Source organism: Esox lucius, chromosome 4 (genome assembly GCF_011004845.1).
Source record: "Esox lucius isolate fEsoLuc1 chromosome 4, fEsoLuc1.pri, whole genome shotgun sequence".
Lineage (NCBI taxonomy): Eukaryota > Metazoa > Chordata > Actinopteri > Esociformes > Esocidae > Esox > Esox lucius.
The window spans coordinates 16,511,156-16,528,914 of record NC_047572.1 but is presented as its reverse complement, the minus strand read 5'-3'; the positions used below and the strand labels follow the sequence as shown (position 1 = coordinate 16,528,914).

General features: G+C 42.7%; 1 protein-coding gene across 2 annotated transcripts in view; it reads left to right on the top strand.

The window, feature by feature from the left end:
• The window catches only part of afap1l1a (actin filament associated protein 1-like 1a), a 35,779-nt gene extending 18,284 nt beyond the window's left edge, over positions 1-17,495 (top strand). For both annotated transcript variants that reach the window (XM_013133438.4, XM_029119285.2), the window contains exons 2-18: positions 5,871-5,996; positions 6,707-6,790; positions 7,247-7,347; positions 9,835-10,063; positions 10,370-10,590; positions 11,413-11,592; positions 11,751-11,834; positions 12,369-12,444; positions 12,907-13,032; positions 13,189-13,400; positions 13,555-13,700; positions 14,252-14,324; positions 14,678-14,768; positions 15,252-15,419; positions 15,560-15,735; positions 15,899-16,003; positions 16,674-17,495. In XM_013133438.4, coding sequence (XP_012988892.3) covers positions 5,871-5,996; positions 6,707-6,790; positions 7,247-7,347; positions 9,835-10,063; positions 10,370-10,590; positions 11,413-11,592; positions 11,751-11,834; positions 12,369-12,444; positions 12,907-13,032; positions 13,189-13,400; positions 13,555-13,700; positions 14,252-14,324; positions 14,678-14,768; positions 15,252-15,419; positions 15,560-15,735; positions 15,899-16,003; positions 16,674-16,700 — 2,225 coding nt within the window. In that variant the 3' untranslated portion in view covers positions 16,701-17,495. The remainder of the gene's footprint in view (positions 1-5,870; positions 5,997-6,706; positions 6,791-7,246; positions 7,348-9,834; positions 10,064-10,369; positions 10,591-11,412; positions 11,593-11,750; positions 11,835-12,368; positions 12,445-12,906; positions 13,033-13,188; positions 13,401-13,554; positions 13,701-14,251; positions 14,325-14,677; positions 14,769-15,251; positions 15,420-15,559; positions 15,736-15,898; positions 16,004-16,673) is intronic.
• Positions 17,496-17,759: the final 264 nt, after the last annotated feature.

Here is a 17,759-nt window from a genome sequence, read left to right as displayed (position 1 = left end):
CCTGGGAGAAGTCGTTTGTTACAGGGATGTGTGCCATTTTGACAGGCTGTTCTGGTTAGACTAAAGCGTTGTTTTTCTAACTAGAACTAGCCAGGGACATGTTCTCAGACAGATCTAGCTGGGGACATCGTTTTGAATTGGGATGGTGTCATCCGGCACGCAGATACAATGTCCTCCACTCAGTTGGCATCAGTATGGTAGGAGGTTGTTATTTGAGAAGATTGGTAAGGAGGCCTTTTGGAAATATCCCCCAGAAATGCATGTCTAAAGCCTTTCACCATGCTGCTGAGTTAGTGCCATAGAGTAATCAAGAAGTTGATAGATTTGGCAGGTTCTTGCCCTCTATCTACTCCCTTCCTCCCTCCATCCTGTTCTCCCTGTCCCTCCCTCTCTTCCTTCCTCCTTCTCTCTGTCCATCTCTTTCTCCCTTATCGGTCGGTCAGTTTTTCCAGCCGGGGTTTAGCCACAGGGCTTTAGAGCATGGCTGGAATCTCTTTGGTAGAACACATTTTAACAAATCATGTTTCAGTGACCGAATACACACAAGCCAGTGGGAGTGGCTTGCAGATGAGTGATGTGCTGAAGGGTCAGGATCTAGTAGGTGTGTCAATAACAAACAATGTCTTTGTCTGTCTCTACTGAGGCCCCCTGGTTCAGGAACTTTTGTGTTTACATGGGCAGCCCACTCAGTTTGACCCAGTTCATCTGACTGGCTGTGACCCTTCACTCGTTGGCCAGACTCCATTACAAATCTAATCACATTTTGTTATATTCAGCAAATAAAACAGATGAAGCCAGTAAGAGCTATTTGTTTTCATGAGGCCATTCACAACATACAATAAGATAGTAAGAAATAAATCAACACGAGAAGTCATATAAAATAAGATAATAGCTAAAAAGATATGATGATCATTATGATTGGCTATTTAACGAGTATCAGTACAGTGACTATGTAACTATGTACTAGGTACTTTGCGGTAGCTGGAGATATCTAGGTTTGGTGAAGTGAAGTGACTAGGTAGTCTGAGGTAGATTTATAGATGTAGTGAGATAAAGTGACTAGGTAGTCTGAGGTAGATTTATAGATGTAGTGAGATAAAGTGACTAGGTAGTCTGAGGTAGATTTATAGATGTAGTGAGATAAAGTGACTAGGTAGTCTGAGGTAGATTTATAGATGTAGTGAGATAAAGTGACTAAGTAGTTTGAGGTAGATATGTAGATATGGTGAGGAAAACTCACTATGTAGTTTGAGGTAGATATGTAGATATTGTGAGGTAAGGTGACTAGGTAGTTTTAGGTAGATACAGTATCTCAAAAAAGTGAGTACACCCCTAACATTTCTGCAAATATTTGATTATATCTTTTTATGTGACAACACTGAAAAAATTATGGTCTGGGGCTGCAAGAGTGCTGCCGGCACTGGGGAGCTACAGTTCATTGAGGGAAACACACCTCCAAGACAATCACTGCCTTGCTAAAGAAGCTGAGGGTAGTACCTAGACCTAACCCCATTGAGCATCTGTGGGGCATCCTCAAACGGAATGTGGAGGAGCACAAGGTCTTTAACATCCACCAGCTCAGGGATGTCATCGTGGAGGAGTGGAAGAGGACTCCAGTGGCAACCTGTGAAGCTCTGGTGAACTCCATGCCCAAGAGGGTTAAGACAGTGCTGTAAAATAATGATGGCCACACAAAATATTGACACTTTGGGCCCGATTTGGACATATTCACTAGGGGTGTACTCACTTTTGCCAGCGGTTTAGACATTAATGCCTGTGTGTTGTGTTATTTTGAGGGGACAGCACATTTAAACTGTTATGCAAGTTGTACACTCACACCTTCACACTGTAGCAAAGTGTCATTTCTTCAGTGTTGTCACATGAAAAGATTTAATCAAATATTAGCAAAAATGTGAGGGGTGTACCCACTTTTGTGAGATACTGTTGTTGGGAGGACATTAAATTGGCTGCTGGCAGTATCCAAATCACCTTTATTTGTCAAGAACATTCACATAGTGATTGACAGCGTATGCACAAGTTGACAGTTTGCATACAATCTACTTGAGTTGAGATTCATTAAGAAGTGTTCTATAAAATAATGTATAGAACTGTAAATGACTGTATTTGTAATACAGTCATTTACAGTTGTTTGCAGATTTACAGTTTGATCTAAACGATGTAAATCTGTCTTGAGGAATGACGATGTACAGAGTTTTCGCAGTAGTGAAGTACAACTATTTTATTTTTAATGATAAGTTAGGAGGTTTCTTGATGTGGTCTAGCGTAGTCCTTTTAGTGTTTGTGGGACAGAGGGCCAGGTACTGAGAGTGACTGGGAAAGAAATTGTTAGTAGCTGCATTTATTCTCCTGATTGACCCAGAGTAGGATTTTTAGAACAATGGGTGAACAGGGTGAGAGGGTTCAGCAATATTCTTGCCTGCATGTTCAGCTGCGTCATTGCGAGACCAGGTTATGAATCCTGCTTGCGAATTAGCACAGGGTTTGCACAAAGAGCGGTATTATTGGTCAGCGCCGTCCAGAGTTTAGTAACCCAGTATGGTTGCCTTGCCTTGTTGCTCTCTAGCGACTGCTTGTGGTGGCTTGGGCACCTGTGAGATCAATGGAGACCGAAGGGGTAAATTCTGAGTTATGAATGCTGGCGTGGAGTAGAGATTTCTGCTTTGTGTGTTGTCATTATGTGCCCACTAGAGTTTAGTCTGAGTGTTGGACATCTGCCTGTTACAGAAGATAGACTCCAAATGGCTCCTTATTCCCTATTTATTGCATTACTGTGGCTGGGATCCTTGGGTATCACCATGCATAGAATTACCAGCAACAACCAGACACTGGCTTCCTCATCAGTACTTCTCCAAAACTGTTTGTGTTTGTGAGTGTGTGTGTAGTCTGTATCTGTTTGAGTATGTGCGTGTGTGTGTGTGTGTGTGTGTGTTTGTCTGTGTGTGTGTGTGTGTGTGTGTGTCTGTGTGTGTGTATGCAGGACCTGTATGTCTGCATTTGTGTCAAAAGTGCTGCTCCCTAACATATTTTTCTGAGGTGGGTCTTCCTATGGGCTTAACAACCTACTGCCAGGGAAACATATACACACTGTCTGAGTAGCTGGCATATGAAATCGATTTAGGCAAAGACCCAGCACGCCTATTTATTCTGTTGTATTTGAGGAGAGGGGGAGGAAAGCAGAGGAGGTGGGACTTCTTGGCTTAGACTACTCTCTCTCACAGCCAAGATGTCCAGCTGTTTGTATAGACATAAAACCAGGCAGCATCTGGGTTTCCCCTACCCCAGAAAGGGGGGGGGGGGGGGGGGTGGAAGACAGAAAAGTAGGTGGTGTGGTTGTGTTTTGTTGAATCATTTGACCACTATTACATTTGTGTATTGGATATGAATATGTGTGTGTGTGTGTGTTTAATATAGTTAGTGTGTATAGCCTGTTATTTACAGGCATATACAGTATGCATATGTCAAACATTCTTTTATACAGAAAACCCAGCATCAAAAGTATTGGGACAATTGGCTTGACAGGTGGTTCTGGTTAGTCATCTGTGTTCCGTCACATCATTTGTGGACACAGGGTTCTGTCAATGTCCAGCATTGATATTGAGCTTTGTGTTTGTCTTTAGAGTCTGTTATTATTGTCTGTCAACATCAGGGTCAAATGTGTCAATGAAAGTCAAGGCTGCTCTTATTAAACTGAAAAGCATCAGTAAGATATCCAAAACCATAGTCTCACCAAAAACAACAGTTGTTTGTTTGGAACATCAGTACAGTACCAGTTTAAAGTTCAAGACAAAGTGGTGAGCTCAGCAATGCTAAACAATCTGGTAGTTCAAGGAAGACCACTACAGTGGATGATTGAGGAATTCTCACCATGACGAAGAAGAAAAGAAAACACCCCGGATGTGTGCATTTATGTACCAATTCGCAGAAACTGCAAGAGTCTACGTGGCTAGGTGAAAACCACTAGTTCGTCCACTCATAAACAGGAAGGCCTGGTTACGGTTTGCTATAAAGTATGTGTAAGAGCCTGTAGAGTTTAAAATAGACTGATGAGACAAAGATAACACCCGATGACAAGAGGAAAGATTTTTGGAGAAAAACAACCGCCCAAGATCCACGACATACCACATCATCTGTGTAATATGATGGAGGGGGTGTTAGCGTTTTAGCATGTATGGCTCCCGATGTAACTGGCTGGCTCATTGGTCCTAGGTGATGATGTAACTGCTGACAGCAGCAGCAGAATAATGTCAGGGGTGTGCAGAACATAGTACAAGCAAATGCCTTCAGACTTGTTGGAAACCAAATAACAACAGAAGATGTCTGCAGTACAGGCCTGGCAGAACATTGCAGGGAAGATATCTAGCATCTGGGAGGTTCACTGGATTTCTGTGAGTTATTGGGTGCAAAAGGGTTCGCAACCAAATACCAAACAAAAAGTGTTTCATTTCAACATTATGTATCTGTCCCTAAACATTTGTTGCCCTAAACTAGTACACTTAGCGAAACTGATATGTACCAACATACCCTTAAATAACAGGTCTACAGAATCTCCAGCACTGCAAATTATTAAGAATTGTTAAATTAAAATACACTTCTCGAGCATAAAAAGGAAGAAAAGCTGCTTTAATATCCCAATAACATTGTGAATATAATATTTCAAATTTGTATTTAATACACTATTTAGATTTTTCTAATATTTACAATTCCTTTTGTTATATCCACTGCTGTTTTCAAAGGAGATAGGAGAGATGAACTTGGGTTTGGGTTGGTAAAATCAGCCCATGGTTAGTCCAGGTTGTTGTGTCTGAGGGTTTTTACTATGTATGGTTGACGGTCCAACACATTCATGCACACACAAACACATACATTTCCCAAACCTGTTCTCAGGAGCACCTTCTTGCTGAGCTAATGTTTATTTTAGCTCTGTTCTATAAGCAAGTAGCGGTCTAGTCCCTCCTCACGTATCAACATGTGAATCAGACACTCCTACACCACTGAATGAACATAGAAAACCCCAAGACTCAGATCATAATGAACAGCATGTAAATACCCAAAATGAAAGAGGCTGGGTCATCAAACACTTTTGGTCGTGTGCCTCATATAAAATGCAAACATAGTTTGCTCCAGTTGAGTAACTTGAGGACAGTGTCTCCAGGTATGTTGAAAGCACTCAGGCATTCACAGTGAAATCATTTCAAACCTGTCTATCCAGGAAACAGAGTATGGGGTTGTCAAAAAAAGAGTGGTTAAAGAGTGTCTTTTCATATAATGACAGGACTGGGGGTGGCAACGGAAGTGCAGTGGGAGTCACCAGTCAGTGTAACCATGAACTACCGCTTCACCATTAACTGCAGTTTCCTTTCAATGTATTCATAAAGTCACTAAACTGCTACTACAGCAGAGGGAGACAACCTGGGGGGAGAAGTTGTGAAGGAATGCTAATGAAACTCCACACTTTTAAAAATGTATCTAATGAGTTAGACATATGAAATGTTGATGCTGTGTTGATGCGAACTGCTAAACTGTAGGAAATCAAATTAAACATAAGCATTTGACCAGGGCCAATTGTCCCCACAACTCCTCACAGTCCTACCCACACACTCTTTCCAAGGCTGTCTAAACACTGGTATTTGTATGGTTTAAATAGTGCTGGTAATTATGAAGAATACTAAGTAAAAAGAAAGTGGTGTATGTGAGTGTGTGTATGTGTGTGTGCGCGTGTGTGTATGTTTGTGTATTATTTGTGAACAGATAGGTGTCACACACACGATTGTTTAATCTGGCCATCAACCCTTGTCCTCTAACTTCCTGACCTTTATTCTCAAAACAATTACCTTTAACCCCACCCCTAGCCATGGAGGTCCTGGTGACGGAGCTAAATGTTTTGCTGAAGCTGCTGGACCATGAGACTTTGAGCTCTCCTACAGAAGAAAAGAAGACCTCTGTCAGAAACCTGCTGAAACAACTACAACCTACAGGTAGCAGACTACATAATAATATATTACCCTTTCCATTCTAAATTTGACCTATCATGCTTAAGTTATGTCACAGTTAACTGAACTGTTACTCTGGTACAGGCTAGTCCGACGGATATCGTTACAGTACTCTACAGGCTCTTTCACAGTACTGTTTAGTTCTATCCTTGAGTCTTACTAATGGTTTGCATGTCATGGAGTACCGTTCTTCACCAATGAACATGAACTTCCTTAATCTAGCATGTTGTTAGCCATCACTTGGTGAAACAGTGCTTTCTTTTTTCTTAATGTATGAAACAGTTGATTTTGGCACCTCATTATGTTTTGTAATATCAATTATCTATTGATTCAGATTTATGTTCCTCATGATGGCTACTTTGAATTGCACTGTTGGTCCTTATCTTGTCAAACACCAGGAACAGACTTAAAATGCAAATTCAGTGTCTAGAATCATGTGGGACATTGAATACCATTTCATTCATTCACTAAGGATGCAAAAAAACACCTAATAATACACCACTTGGAACCCAATTTTACTTTTAGTACTTTTAGTACCATAAAATGGGGGGACTATGTATAACACATGATGTTTTTTCTAAATTGTTCATACAATTTCCATGAAAATACCCTCAAATTAGCACACATAACAACTCAAATCTAACAATATGACTTAATAAACGTGTGCTTGTGTGTTGTTTTCATATTTCCCCTAGTGACAGGAGCAGACTATTTATACATGAATACTTCAGTCTACCAAAATGGAACCAGCTTTGTGGAATCCCTCTTTGAGACATTCAGTAAGTTCATCCTGTTTTATGGAGTGATACATTATTTGATCTGGTGTAAACCGGTTGATAATTGCTGTCATCATAATGATACCGTTCAATGTTATGGTTCTGAAGAGTCAAATACTATAGCTAGCAACAATGACAAGAACCAGCCATATGGGAAATCATATGTGGCTTGTTATGAGGTGTTTTGACACGGCTTCGCTAGCCGGCTAACCAACTGCAAAAGGTATGAGACACAGAGAAGTGCTCATTGTACAAATGTAATCAGGTTTTTAACAAACAGCCAATGTCTTTTTTGCCCCATGTGTCAGGTTTGTTGCCAAACAGCCAGCCCTTCTACTGTAATATCCATAGACCTATCTAACCAATGGACATCTGACGTTTTAAATGAATGTGTCCACAATGCCTTCCAGTCCACTCACTCTGCCAAAATGTACCATCATGGTACCTTCCTCTGTCCAGACTGTGACTTAGGAGAGCTGAAAGACATGACAGAGAACCAGAAACGGGAGTCAATCACAAACACAGACGCGCACACAGCAGACACAACTCTTTCGAAACAGGTAAGCAATGCACTGTACTCATTCAAAGTCCACATCGCTACCAAACTGCACGGCACCTGAACTGGTAAACTTTAATGTTGGTTCCGTTCAGTTTTGATCTGCTTTGTTTTTCAATTTAAAAATGAACACATTATGTTAAAATGTTTTACCACAGCTTACAGATGATGAAATGTAACAAGGCAGTGATATAGAAGTGAGAGTGAACATGATGGATATCTACATGACACCAGACTCTCTCCCTGTCATATTTCATTATAGTATGTTGTGACAGTGAGTTAATAATGTGCCGTTGTGAGGATATAATACAGATTCTGTGAGGAATTCAACATTATGTGAGCAGCACTAACATAATTCACAATATCGCTTTCAAGTATTAGGAAGTATGCACGCACACACACACATATTTACACTACAAAATACACAACACACACACACACAGTCATCAGTGCTGCTAGGTTTTATTACCTATCTATTGCTACAGGTACCACTACCCATAACATATACAACATCAGTAATTCTAAGGTAGTTACTGGTTCCCTATCTTTTTGTAATTATTATTTCTTTTATATGAATATACATATTTGTATACATATATATGCAGTATATACATATAATTATAGCCCCGTGAATATATTATCATCTATTTCATTGTTAGTCTAAACCAGTTGATATTGACGTGTGCATGTGCGCCTGTGACATTTGTTAACTACTTCACTGTATGTGCACAACATCCTTGTAACCATGGAAACGTTCCCCTGAAGAAACAGTGTGGAATGCGATTCTTCCTGACACACGTAACATAAACATGGATACTGGCGATGTACATTAAGGGCTGTGGGTGATCACAGGGAGTTAGGGATGTAAGGAGAGGTGACAGAGAGGTTATGGAAGTAAGGGGAGATGACAGACGGTTTTCTCTCTTCCTCGTCCCCCCCCCGTCCCCCCCTCTGTCTTTCCAGCTGCAGGGCAGTTATGTCCGGGCTGATCGTCTAGCTGTCAGTCAGGGTCTGTACGTCAGTGTGCTCTGAGACCCGCCAAAGCTCCCTAATGAATTATTACGAGTTCATGAAAGACAGAAAGAGAAAAGGAGGGGAAAGTGGATGAGAAACTAGGGAAGCCAGACAGAGAGAGGGATATGTACAGAATGAGCAGACAGACAGACAGACAGATAGACGGACAAGAATGATACTAAAGGAGAAGGAGAGACAAATGGAGAAAGAGAGAGAAAGGCAGATAAGAGAGACTAGCAGAGAAGGAAAGGGAGACATACTGTATGGAGAAAGACTGTGACAGACGGATCGATGATGGAGAGAGAGACTGAACAGGAAGGCAAAGGGAGAGATGGAGAATGAGAGACTGAGGGAAACAGATAGAGAAGGAAAGACACATTCACCAGTGATGTCAGACTTAGGCCATGACATTAAACATCATTGAGATGAAAGGAATGATTATCCAAAATATTGCCAGATTCCAGGACCAAAAGCATAAAGTTCTACCTAGATTCGTACCTCAGCATCAATAATAACTTCAACAAGATTGTGAATGAGAAATAGCTTTGAACCCACGAGAAGGTCCTAAAAAAAGTCTACATCAGATTCATGACGTGTTCTTAAACTGCATAATTGTTCACACCCATGTTCTTATAACGAGGAATCCCATTGTCCTTGTAAATAGAAAGTCTGTGCCAATTGTTCCTAATTAGCATAGGTAAACACTCTGCCAATGCCCATAAAAGGACCTGATTCTGCAGGGCCATGTGCACACTCAGAAATCACACACAGGCTGAATCTCAAATTGCATACTTGCATACTATATATTATGCCAGATTAGTATGGGAGAAGATTACTGTAGTATCTCCCAAACCACAGTACGCTCAAAATAGTATGCCAAAAGTTCCCAGATGGTCTACTATTTCTGGTGGATTTTCGACATATGCATCCTTGCCTGCTTTTTGGGGTAATATAGACCACAACCCCTTGAACAGTAGAAGAGGAGTGGTTTCTACGATTTCTTCTTAAGAATGGTTGGAGACATTATAGAGACATTATATACATAGATACATTATATACAGAGACAGACCAATATCACAGACAGTGATATTCAATTGAGAGACAGTTCGAAAAAGGATGGACTGTTATATTCTGTAGGGAGGTAGAAAAAGACAGAAACAGTGATATTCAATAGGCAGTGGTTTTCCATGCACACATGCTTGTCACTGGTGATCTATGGCATGGAGTTAGAAATCTCTACTTACTGTTAGATGATCCTCTATAGTGTTCTCAGAGCTCATCCATCAAGCTGAAGTGTGGTGAAGCGTCCCTGTCTTGTGTTTTGTGTGTGTGTGTGTGTGTGTGTGTGTGTGTATATATTTGTGTGTGTACAAATGTTCATCTATCCATTTCAAAATACTGTTGTTTTTCATGTCTGATTGCATGTTTTTTGTATGTCACGTGTAATATAAGGAGTACCTGTCTATCCACCCTATAGAATGCAGACTCCTCTCCTCGCTCGGCCGAGACCCCCCCGCCCCTGCCCACCACCCCCCCTCCTGAGGGCGACTATGAAGAGGCTGCACCCCTCAGTCCAGGCAAGCAGCCTGAGTACATCACCACGCGCCCTAGCTCCAGACTGCCGAACTCCATAGAGGATGGTTACTATGAGGAGGCGGAGAACAACTACACGCCCACCTGCATCAACAGACGACGCAACAACTCCTGTGAGTTCAGTGCCTTAGAATGCATACCACTGTGACAAAATAAACTTAGTCTCAGTGGAGTGTCTTCAGACCCAGGGGAGTGTCTTCAGTCTCAGTGTAGTGTTCTATGGCTGTACATATTTACTTCATTCTTTAAAATGTGCCCAAAAATGTATTACCTTTAAAATATATGATGATTGGCTTTGCATATGTAGCAGTTGGGGTTGGGTTCAATCACAGCGATTTGAATCAGATTGAAGTTTCAACGTGAAAAATAACTTTCGAATTGTTCTCAGTAGAATTCCGTTTCCTGATCCCTCTCCCCAGACAATGACTCGGATGCCCTGAGTAGCTCCTATGAGTCCTATGAGGACGATGAGGAGGAGAGAGGAGCGGGGACAGAGTCCAGGCCGACCCACCAGTGGCCTAGTGATGAGAGTTCCATGCTGTCTGCCAGGGACTGCAGAATCTGCGCCTTCCTGCTGCGGAAGAAACGCTTCGGACAGTGGGCCAAGCAACTGACTGTCATACGAGAGAACAGGCTACAGGTACAACCCAGGCAGTCCGGCATTCAGAACCAGTGAGACAATGTTTTCTGTCACCAGGTGTTTTGTTTTGGGAGCACCGTGCCAATAAAACCATGCTATTGAAAAAAACGTATACGTAACTGTGATTGGCTGTAACACATCATCTTCTCTACACAGACTCCAATAGTCATTCATGTCACTCCTACAGCTGCCCGGGGCCACACACACCAAGCCCCGCCCCTCAACACACTCACAGAGCTCACAGGCAGTGTTTGCCCCACGCTGTTCCTGTTTCTATCAGCGTGACCTCAACCGATATACCCAAGAGGAACAACAATGGGAATGCTGCTTTTCTAGTTGCTTCTATTAAATGAATCCCTTTATATATTATATATTATTGGTTGGTTTTATCTAGTTCTCTGCCAAATGTGACGGCGTCTTAGCTGCCTAACTAAAATAATGTGTGCACAAATTGCTAAACGCTAATCAAGCCAGATGACTTCATGTCTCCGTTTAGCTAATGTTGGGCCTTACATATCATGTTGGTTCTGAATCCGTCAGCTCTTAGTTCTGAATCCGCCAGTAACATTTGGAAATCCTGGTAACATGCTGTACTTATCAGAAATAAAACCACAGTTCTATTGTTGGTCCGATATCGTCGTAACAACCTGCTGAATTTGAAGTTACATTTCCGGATCCCCTCAGTCGTAGTGGTCACCAAACCTACCGATGTGTGTTTCCATTGGGAACGTGCGTTGGCCCGCTTCACTGACATAGGGACACATTGAGTGCACACACCCCACCCTCCCCCCTCCACACTCACCCCGTGCCCCCCCCCCCCAGTGCTTTAAGAGCTCCAAGGACTTGTCCCCGTACGTCGACCTGCACCTGCCCCAGTGCACTGTGGTCTACACCCCGAAAGACGGACGCAGGAAGAGGCACGAGCTGAGGTTCACTCTGCCCAGCGGAGACTCCCTCGTCCTGGCTGTTCAGAGCAAGGAGCAGGCAGACATGTGGCTCAGAGTGAGGATGGACACACACAAAATCACACATGCACACACACACACATATACACCCACATACACACACACACACACACACACACACATGAAAATTCACATAAACTGTGCGCAGACACCATTCTATACCTTTCTCATTGTTTGTCTTTCGGTTTTCCACAGGTTGTCCGTGAAGTCAGTGGCCAGGAGAAAGGAGCAGATGAGTCCATTTCTCCCATTATTCCCAGAAAGACTGAGCTGGAGAAGGTACTGGGTTACGCTGTGGGTTACGTGTGTGTGTGTGTGTGTTTGTGTGTCTACCAGCAAACCAACAGAAACTAGCGCCTAAACATAGAAATCTAACAAATGACTTACTGTATACCAGGTAATAGAACAACGCCTCACTCCCACTGGGATTTATTGCATGACTGTCCCCCAGTGAAGAATTTTGCCCGAAAGTGTCTAAGCTTGCCTGCCGAATGGCATGCTTTTATGGTGCCCTACTTTTGACCATGAGTCCTATGGGTTGGTCCAATGTAGTGAAGAGATAGGGTGCTGGCTGTGCAGTCATGGGGACGGTAAACTGGACTGACAGAGTTGAGTCACATCCTTAACCCCTGATTAAAGTTTGTCACTGTCGCTGAACCGTAAGTCCTACTCCCTTCCTCCCCTGTTCTTTCTCTCCCTCCTTCCCTCTGCTTTCAGGACCACAGGAGAGATGGGAGGATGATTGAGTTAGTTCCTGTGTGTTTGGTGTTTGCTGACTGAACTGTTATTATGTGTTTGTGTGCGTCCTGCCAGAGGCTGTCTGGTGAGAAGACTACGTCCGACTCAGACAGTGTCGGGGTGACCGCAGCAGAGAACACCAGAGACAGTGGTGAGAGAAGCACTTTTCAACCCCTGGACGGCTTCCCGAAAGAATATGGTGTATTATAGTACTGTGCTCGGTTATATGTGTGTGTGTGTGTGTGTGTGTGTGTGTTTCTGACTTAACTGTGTAACAGGGACAAACATTTCCCCAAACGTTGATTTAATCAGAAATATTTTACTAGTTATTTTACTATTTATAGGACTTTTGTCCTGTCTCCAATTTGAAAAAGGCATTATTTTGTCTTGTGTGTTAGGGTAAAGGCAACTGGAGTTAGGGTTAGAATTAGGGTTAGGCATTAATAGTTAGGTTTTGGGGTAAGGCATTAGGGCTAGGTTAAGGTTGGGCACAAATAATAAGTTATTGAGGTTAAGGTTAGGGTTAGCCTATCACTATGGTTAGGATTTTTTTTAATCAGCTTTGGGGTCTCCATTTAGATAGCTATGTTAACGTTTGTGTGTGTATTGGCAGGTAAGGTGAAGCGGGGTGCTCTGGCAGCAGGTCGTAAGATAACACGCATCATTAGTTTCTCCAAGAGGAAGCATCCCCTCCCCAGTGACTCACGCACGCTCCCTACTGACACACACCCTGGCCGAGGTACCGCCCCCGAACTACTCCTTGCCTTCTCTCTCGAATCCTCTCTCGCTAGTTTTCAGTCTATATATGTATCTGTCTCTTTCTTCTGTAACTACAGATGTGCATAGATAGTCTACATAACCTGTCCTTACAGACCTCTCTGCTGTCTGCCTGCAGGCTACCTGTCTGTGCTGGTGAACCAGGTGTGGAGGCATCTGTGGTGTTGTGTAAGTCGAGGCTCTCTCCACTTCCACCCTGACCGAGGGGACCCGCGGCCCTTCCTGGCCCCTTTACACCTCCACGGGTGCGAGGTGTCCCCAGGACTGGGCCCCAAACACCCCTTCGCTCTCAGGATATTAAGGGGGGCTACAGAGGTGGCTGCATTAGAGGTACCAAATACTCTGCAACAATGTAGCATAGCGTTCCTGTATCATTAGCGCATTACCTCGAATGGTGTAGTAAACTCGGATTAAGGAAGAAACCTTACGCTTACGCTATCTTCCCTCTCCCACCCCTCCTTCTCCCTCCTCCCTCTCCCTGTAGGCTCGTAGTTCTGAGGAGTTAGGTCGGTGGCTGGGTGTGCTGCTGGCAGAGACGGGGACGTCCACAGACCCAGAGTCTTTACACTACGACTATGTTGACGTGGAAACCATCGCTAACATCCGAGATGCCGCGCGACACTCCTTCCTGTGAGTCTGAGGGGAGGGAGATTCTACTAAGACTATGTTTCTTTTTATTTGTTTAATCTCGCAAATGTGTGACTTTATTTTATGAAAACATGCCCAGTATACATTGATTCTTTGGCAATATTTCTCCTGAAAATAAAGCAATTTAAAATTGAAATTGATAGAGAAAATGAGACAAAGAGAGAGAATGAAAGAAAGTGAGTGAGAGAGGTATTTCGCCTAACAACAGCAATCGATGGTTGTGGTTTGTTCTGAGGTCTTTTTGCCTTAAATCATCTTGAGCAAATTTAAGAGATGCTGTTATATCTGAAGGTTATCTTGGTCAGCACCGTCAAATAATAAGTATTTGCTTGTATGTTACTATTGGACTATGTATAAAATGTTAGGTTTTCTAAATGGTGAAACCAATATGTATACGAATGCCCTCAAATATGAGTGTATAAACTTAAACCCAATGACAGCACCTAAACTTGGAGCACTGAGCAAAAAAAAATATATTCCATTCGTTTTTACAGCAGACCCATATGTCAAATCTCATTTTCTCTCTGTCTCAGGTGGGCCACATCTTCTAGCAGCACCTCTACAGACTCAAGGCCGTATGACGATGTTCCCTACGAGGGAGAGCAGGTGGGGACACACATCCAGCGAGGTCTCTTTGATTCAGTACTGATACCAGACAGAAGGCTCTCCTCTGAAGTGGGGGCTGAGGGTGTACATCTGCCTGTGGTTTTCTCTGTGTTAGTGAGAGATCAAGAAGAAAGAGATGCATCAGTAAAGAGCGTTTATTGCTTGTTAACCCCTTGCTGAACATTTCTTAGATCTCTGCCACACACACACAGACCAGGTTTAAACACCGCTATCATGAGTGCCACCAACTGTTTTATCCAACTGAACTGGGCCCCCCCCCCCTTTTTTTTATTGTTGATTTTTATCATCATGACCCTTTGCTCTCTCTTCACTCTCTCTTTCCCTCGCTACAGACTGAGGAGGAGAGTCGGGCAAAGCGGAGGTCCCGGTTCTCCAGCAGTGATTCTGGGACCACCAAGTCGACCCTGAAACACACTGGCTCCAGTAAGACACGCACACTACACACAAACACATAACACACGTTTCTGCATTTACACACACGGGCACACCTTCTGAATGAAACGCACACACAGTGAGAGTTCCGACTCAGTCTGTGTCACTTCAAAGCCTCTTGCAGTCTCTCTGTCTGTCTGTCTGGAGAGAGGAGTAGAGGAGGAAACCTGAGATTTATGAGACAACCTCATTAGCTCCGCTACTGACCTCGCTCTCTCTCCCTCGCTCTTACCATTTCTCGCTGTGTCTGTCTCTCTGTCCATCTCAATCTCTGTGAGAAGTGCAAAAAAGTTTGAGAGGGGGATTAGAGAGAGAGAGAGAGAAAAGAGAGGGAGAACATGAGGAGAGAGAGAGAGAGCTAAAGATCCAGTATGTAAATAGAGTGAGCGAAGTGGATGAGGTTAGGACTTTTTCCCATAACCTCTCCTGGTCTTCAACCTTTTATCTCTGTCACCTGTGACTCCTTCCCCCCAGACGCCAATCAGTATGGCCTCTATGGGAAAACGCGAGCGCAGGAGGACGCCAAACGTTACATGAGAGAGAAAGAAGAGATGGAGAGAGAGAGGGATAGGATACGGAGTAGCCTGCTGACACTAAGACAGGAGAGGAGAGAGGCAAAGGAGAGGCTGAAGGCAGCTACAGGTAAGACACACACACACTCGCAAACACACTCTGCCCATCCAAAAGAATCCCTTCATACATATCAGTATTCATTTACCCCCAGTAAATTCATCTTTACTGTCAGGTTCTCCCTTATAGAATTCTGTGTGTTCCTTGAGCAGAGAACCAGAGGGAGTCCATGAATCTGCGTGTGTGCCAGCTGGAGGAGGCATGCCGGGGGAAGGAGAGTGAGAGAGTGGACCTGGAGCTTCGGCTGACCCTGGTTAAGGAGAACCTGAAAAAGAGTCTGGCTGGAGGGGCACTGGGGGCCCCCGCAGAGACAAGACCCTCCAGCAAGGTGCCTGCTGCACTCACACACTCTCATGCACGCACACGGCGTAACAACCCTCTTAATGTACACAAAGACACACACAAGCACAACACATTGACTAATCTTGATAACTCTGATGTTATCTGTGTGTGTTTGTGTGTGTGCGTGTGTCTGTATGTGTGTGGCCCAGGTCGATACCTGTAAATCCCAGAGTCCTTATTACAGTGTCTTTGAGGCCCGTAAGAAACCCCCTATCTACACCTCATCTAAAGGAATCGTCATGCAGAAAGCAATGGTAAGTCAAGATACACACTTGTGTCAACACGTCCACACACACACACAAACGCATAACAGCCGTTTAAGAAATTATTAAAACGACATAAGAAACTTTAAAACGTTTCTTGTTTAGAGGTAATAATTACGTGAATGTGGCATGTGTTTAAGGGAAAATCCACCTTGAAACCCTTTTCGCTGTATTATTTTTTTACTAGATTGTAGAGATATATACTGAAATATACAGTAGATGGCTTCACCCAGTGAAGTGCAGAATCACTCATATTTGCATTGCGTGAGGAAATTCACAATTCTGATGGTACTTATGATATGTGAATACCATATTAACTGACCTGTATAGGTAAAAAGAACAGTGGTGAAACAACGTAGATACTACATGGACACTACCTAGATACTACCTAGATACTACCTAGATACCCACCATTGGTGCCTGTTGACAGTGTGTACTGTAAACATTGATATTATTGTTATTTTATATGTATGGCTGTTCTTGTCTACAGTATTTTGTCTAATGATTTACCGGCAGTATGTAATAACTTGATGACAGCTCATAGTGTAAACACATCAGATCAGTGCTGTGATGGGATTTCTGTCATCTTTGTGTTTGTGTGTGTGTGTTACACCAGAACCTAAGGCTATAACCCATGTAACTGTTGATTGTTTTGTTGCAGGAGTGGGAATCGAAGAAAGGCACTTAGGAATGTTATGGATGTCACCGCAGGGTTTGGCATTATTGACCAAGTATCAGAGAAAGAGAAAAAGAAAGACCATGTGTATGTGTTATATTGTTGTAGGTATGTGACTGACGGACAAGTACAGAAAATGTTTGAGCCAGTGTACAGCAAGGATGTTGCAGTATACCTTGATGAATGACAGAAAAGAGGAGAAGGACACGGTGATGTACTACTGGATTGAATGTGCCAAAAGAGTTTGAGGCAATTAAGCCCTTTGCTAGTTCCATGCTAGCTGCTCCTGTAGACTACCAGTCATTACAGCAAACGTAGTTAGCAAAAACTCCAGATTCTACCTTCAGCTTTCTTCAAACTTCAGAGACATAAAAATGGTATCCATGAGTTCACCTGACTATGGTTTAGTTGAGAGGATGATATGATATATAAACTATCCATAACATCGATCTGTTTAACTTTATTTTCCCATTTCCCGGTTTATTTCTATCTGTACAAACAGAAGCCATAATTACTGTTTTGTATATGAGAACATTTTTAAACTGCACAACTGTTCCTTTCATCTCAGATTGAGATGGGTTTCATAAACAATACTAGACTAAAATATGGTGCTATAAATAGGGAATATGACAGTACTGGAACATTCATAGAACTCGGAAATTGCATTCATTTTTAACACAAGCAGCCTGATTTATCATGTATGCACTTTACTGATTTATTTTCTACTACTTGGAAATGGTTTTTCAGATGTTGTAAAAACATGTTCTCGCAGTATGTAATAGTGAATGCCCAGGTGAAATAAAGATTAGAGCATTCAATGATGAAGTCTATCGTTAATGTGTCCAGTTAAATTCAAGTTACAACTAGGAGACATCCAGTACGAAAGCATAGAAAATGTTATGTCTCCCGTAGGAAACTTTATTGGCCCTAGCTACCGGCCCAATACAAAACCCAGTGAATATTACATAACGTCACCTTACTAAAATAATGGCCCAAGTCATTTTTTCAGAAAACACAAAAAACTGAACCAAATACTGACATACTCTTGACATAGGCCATTATACTAAAGGT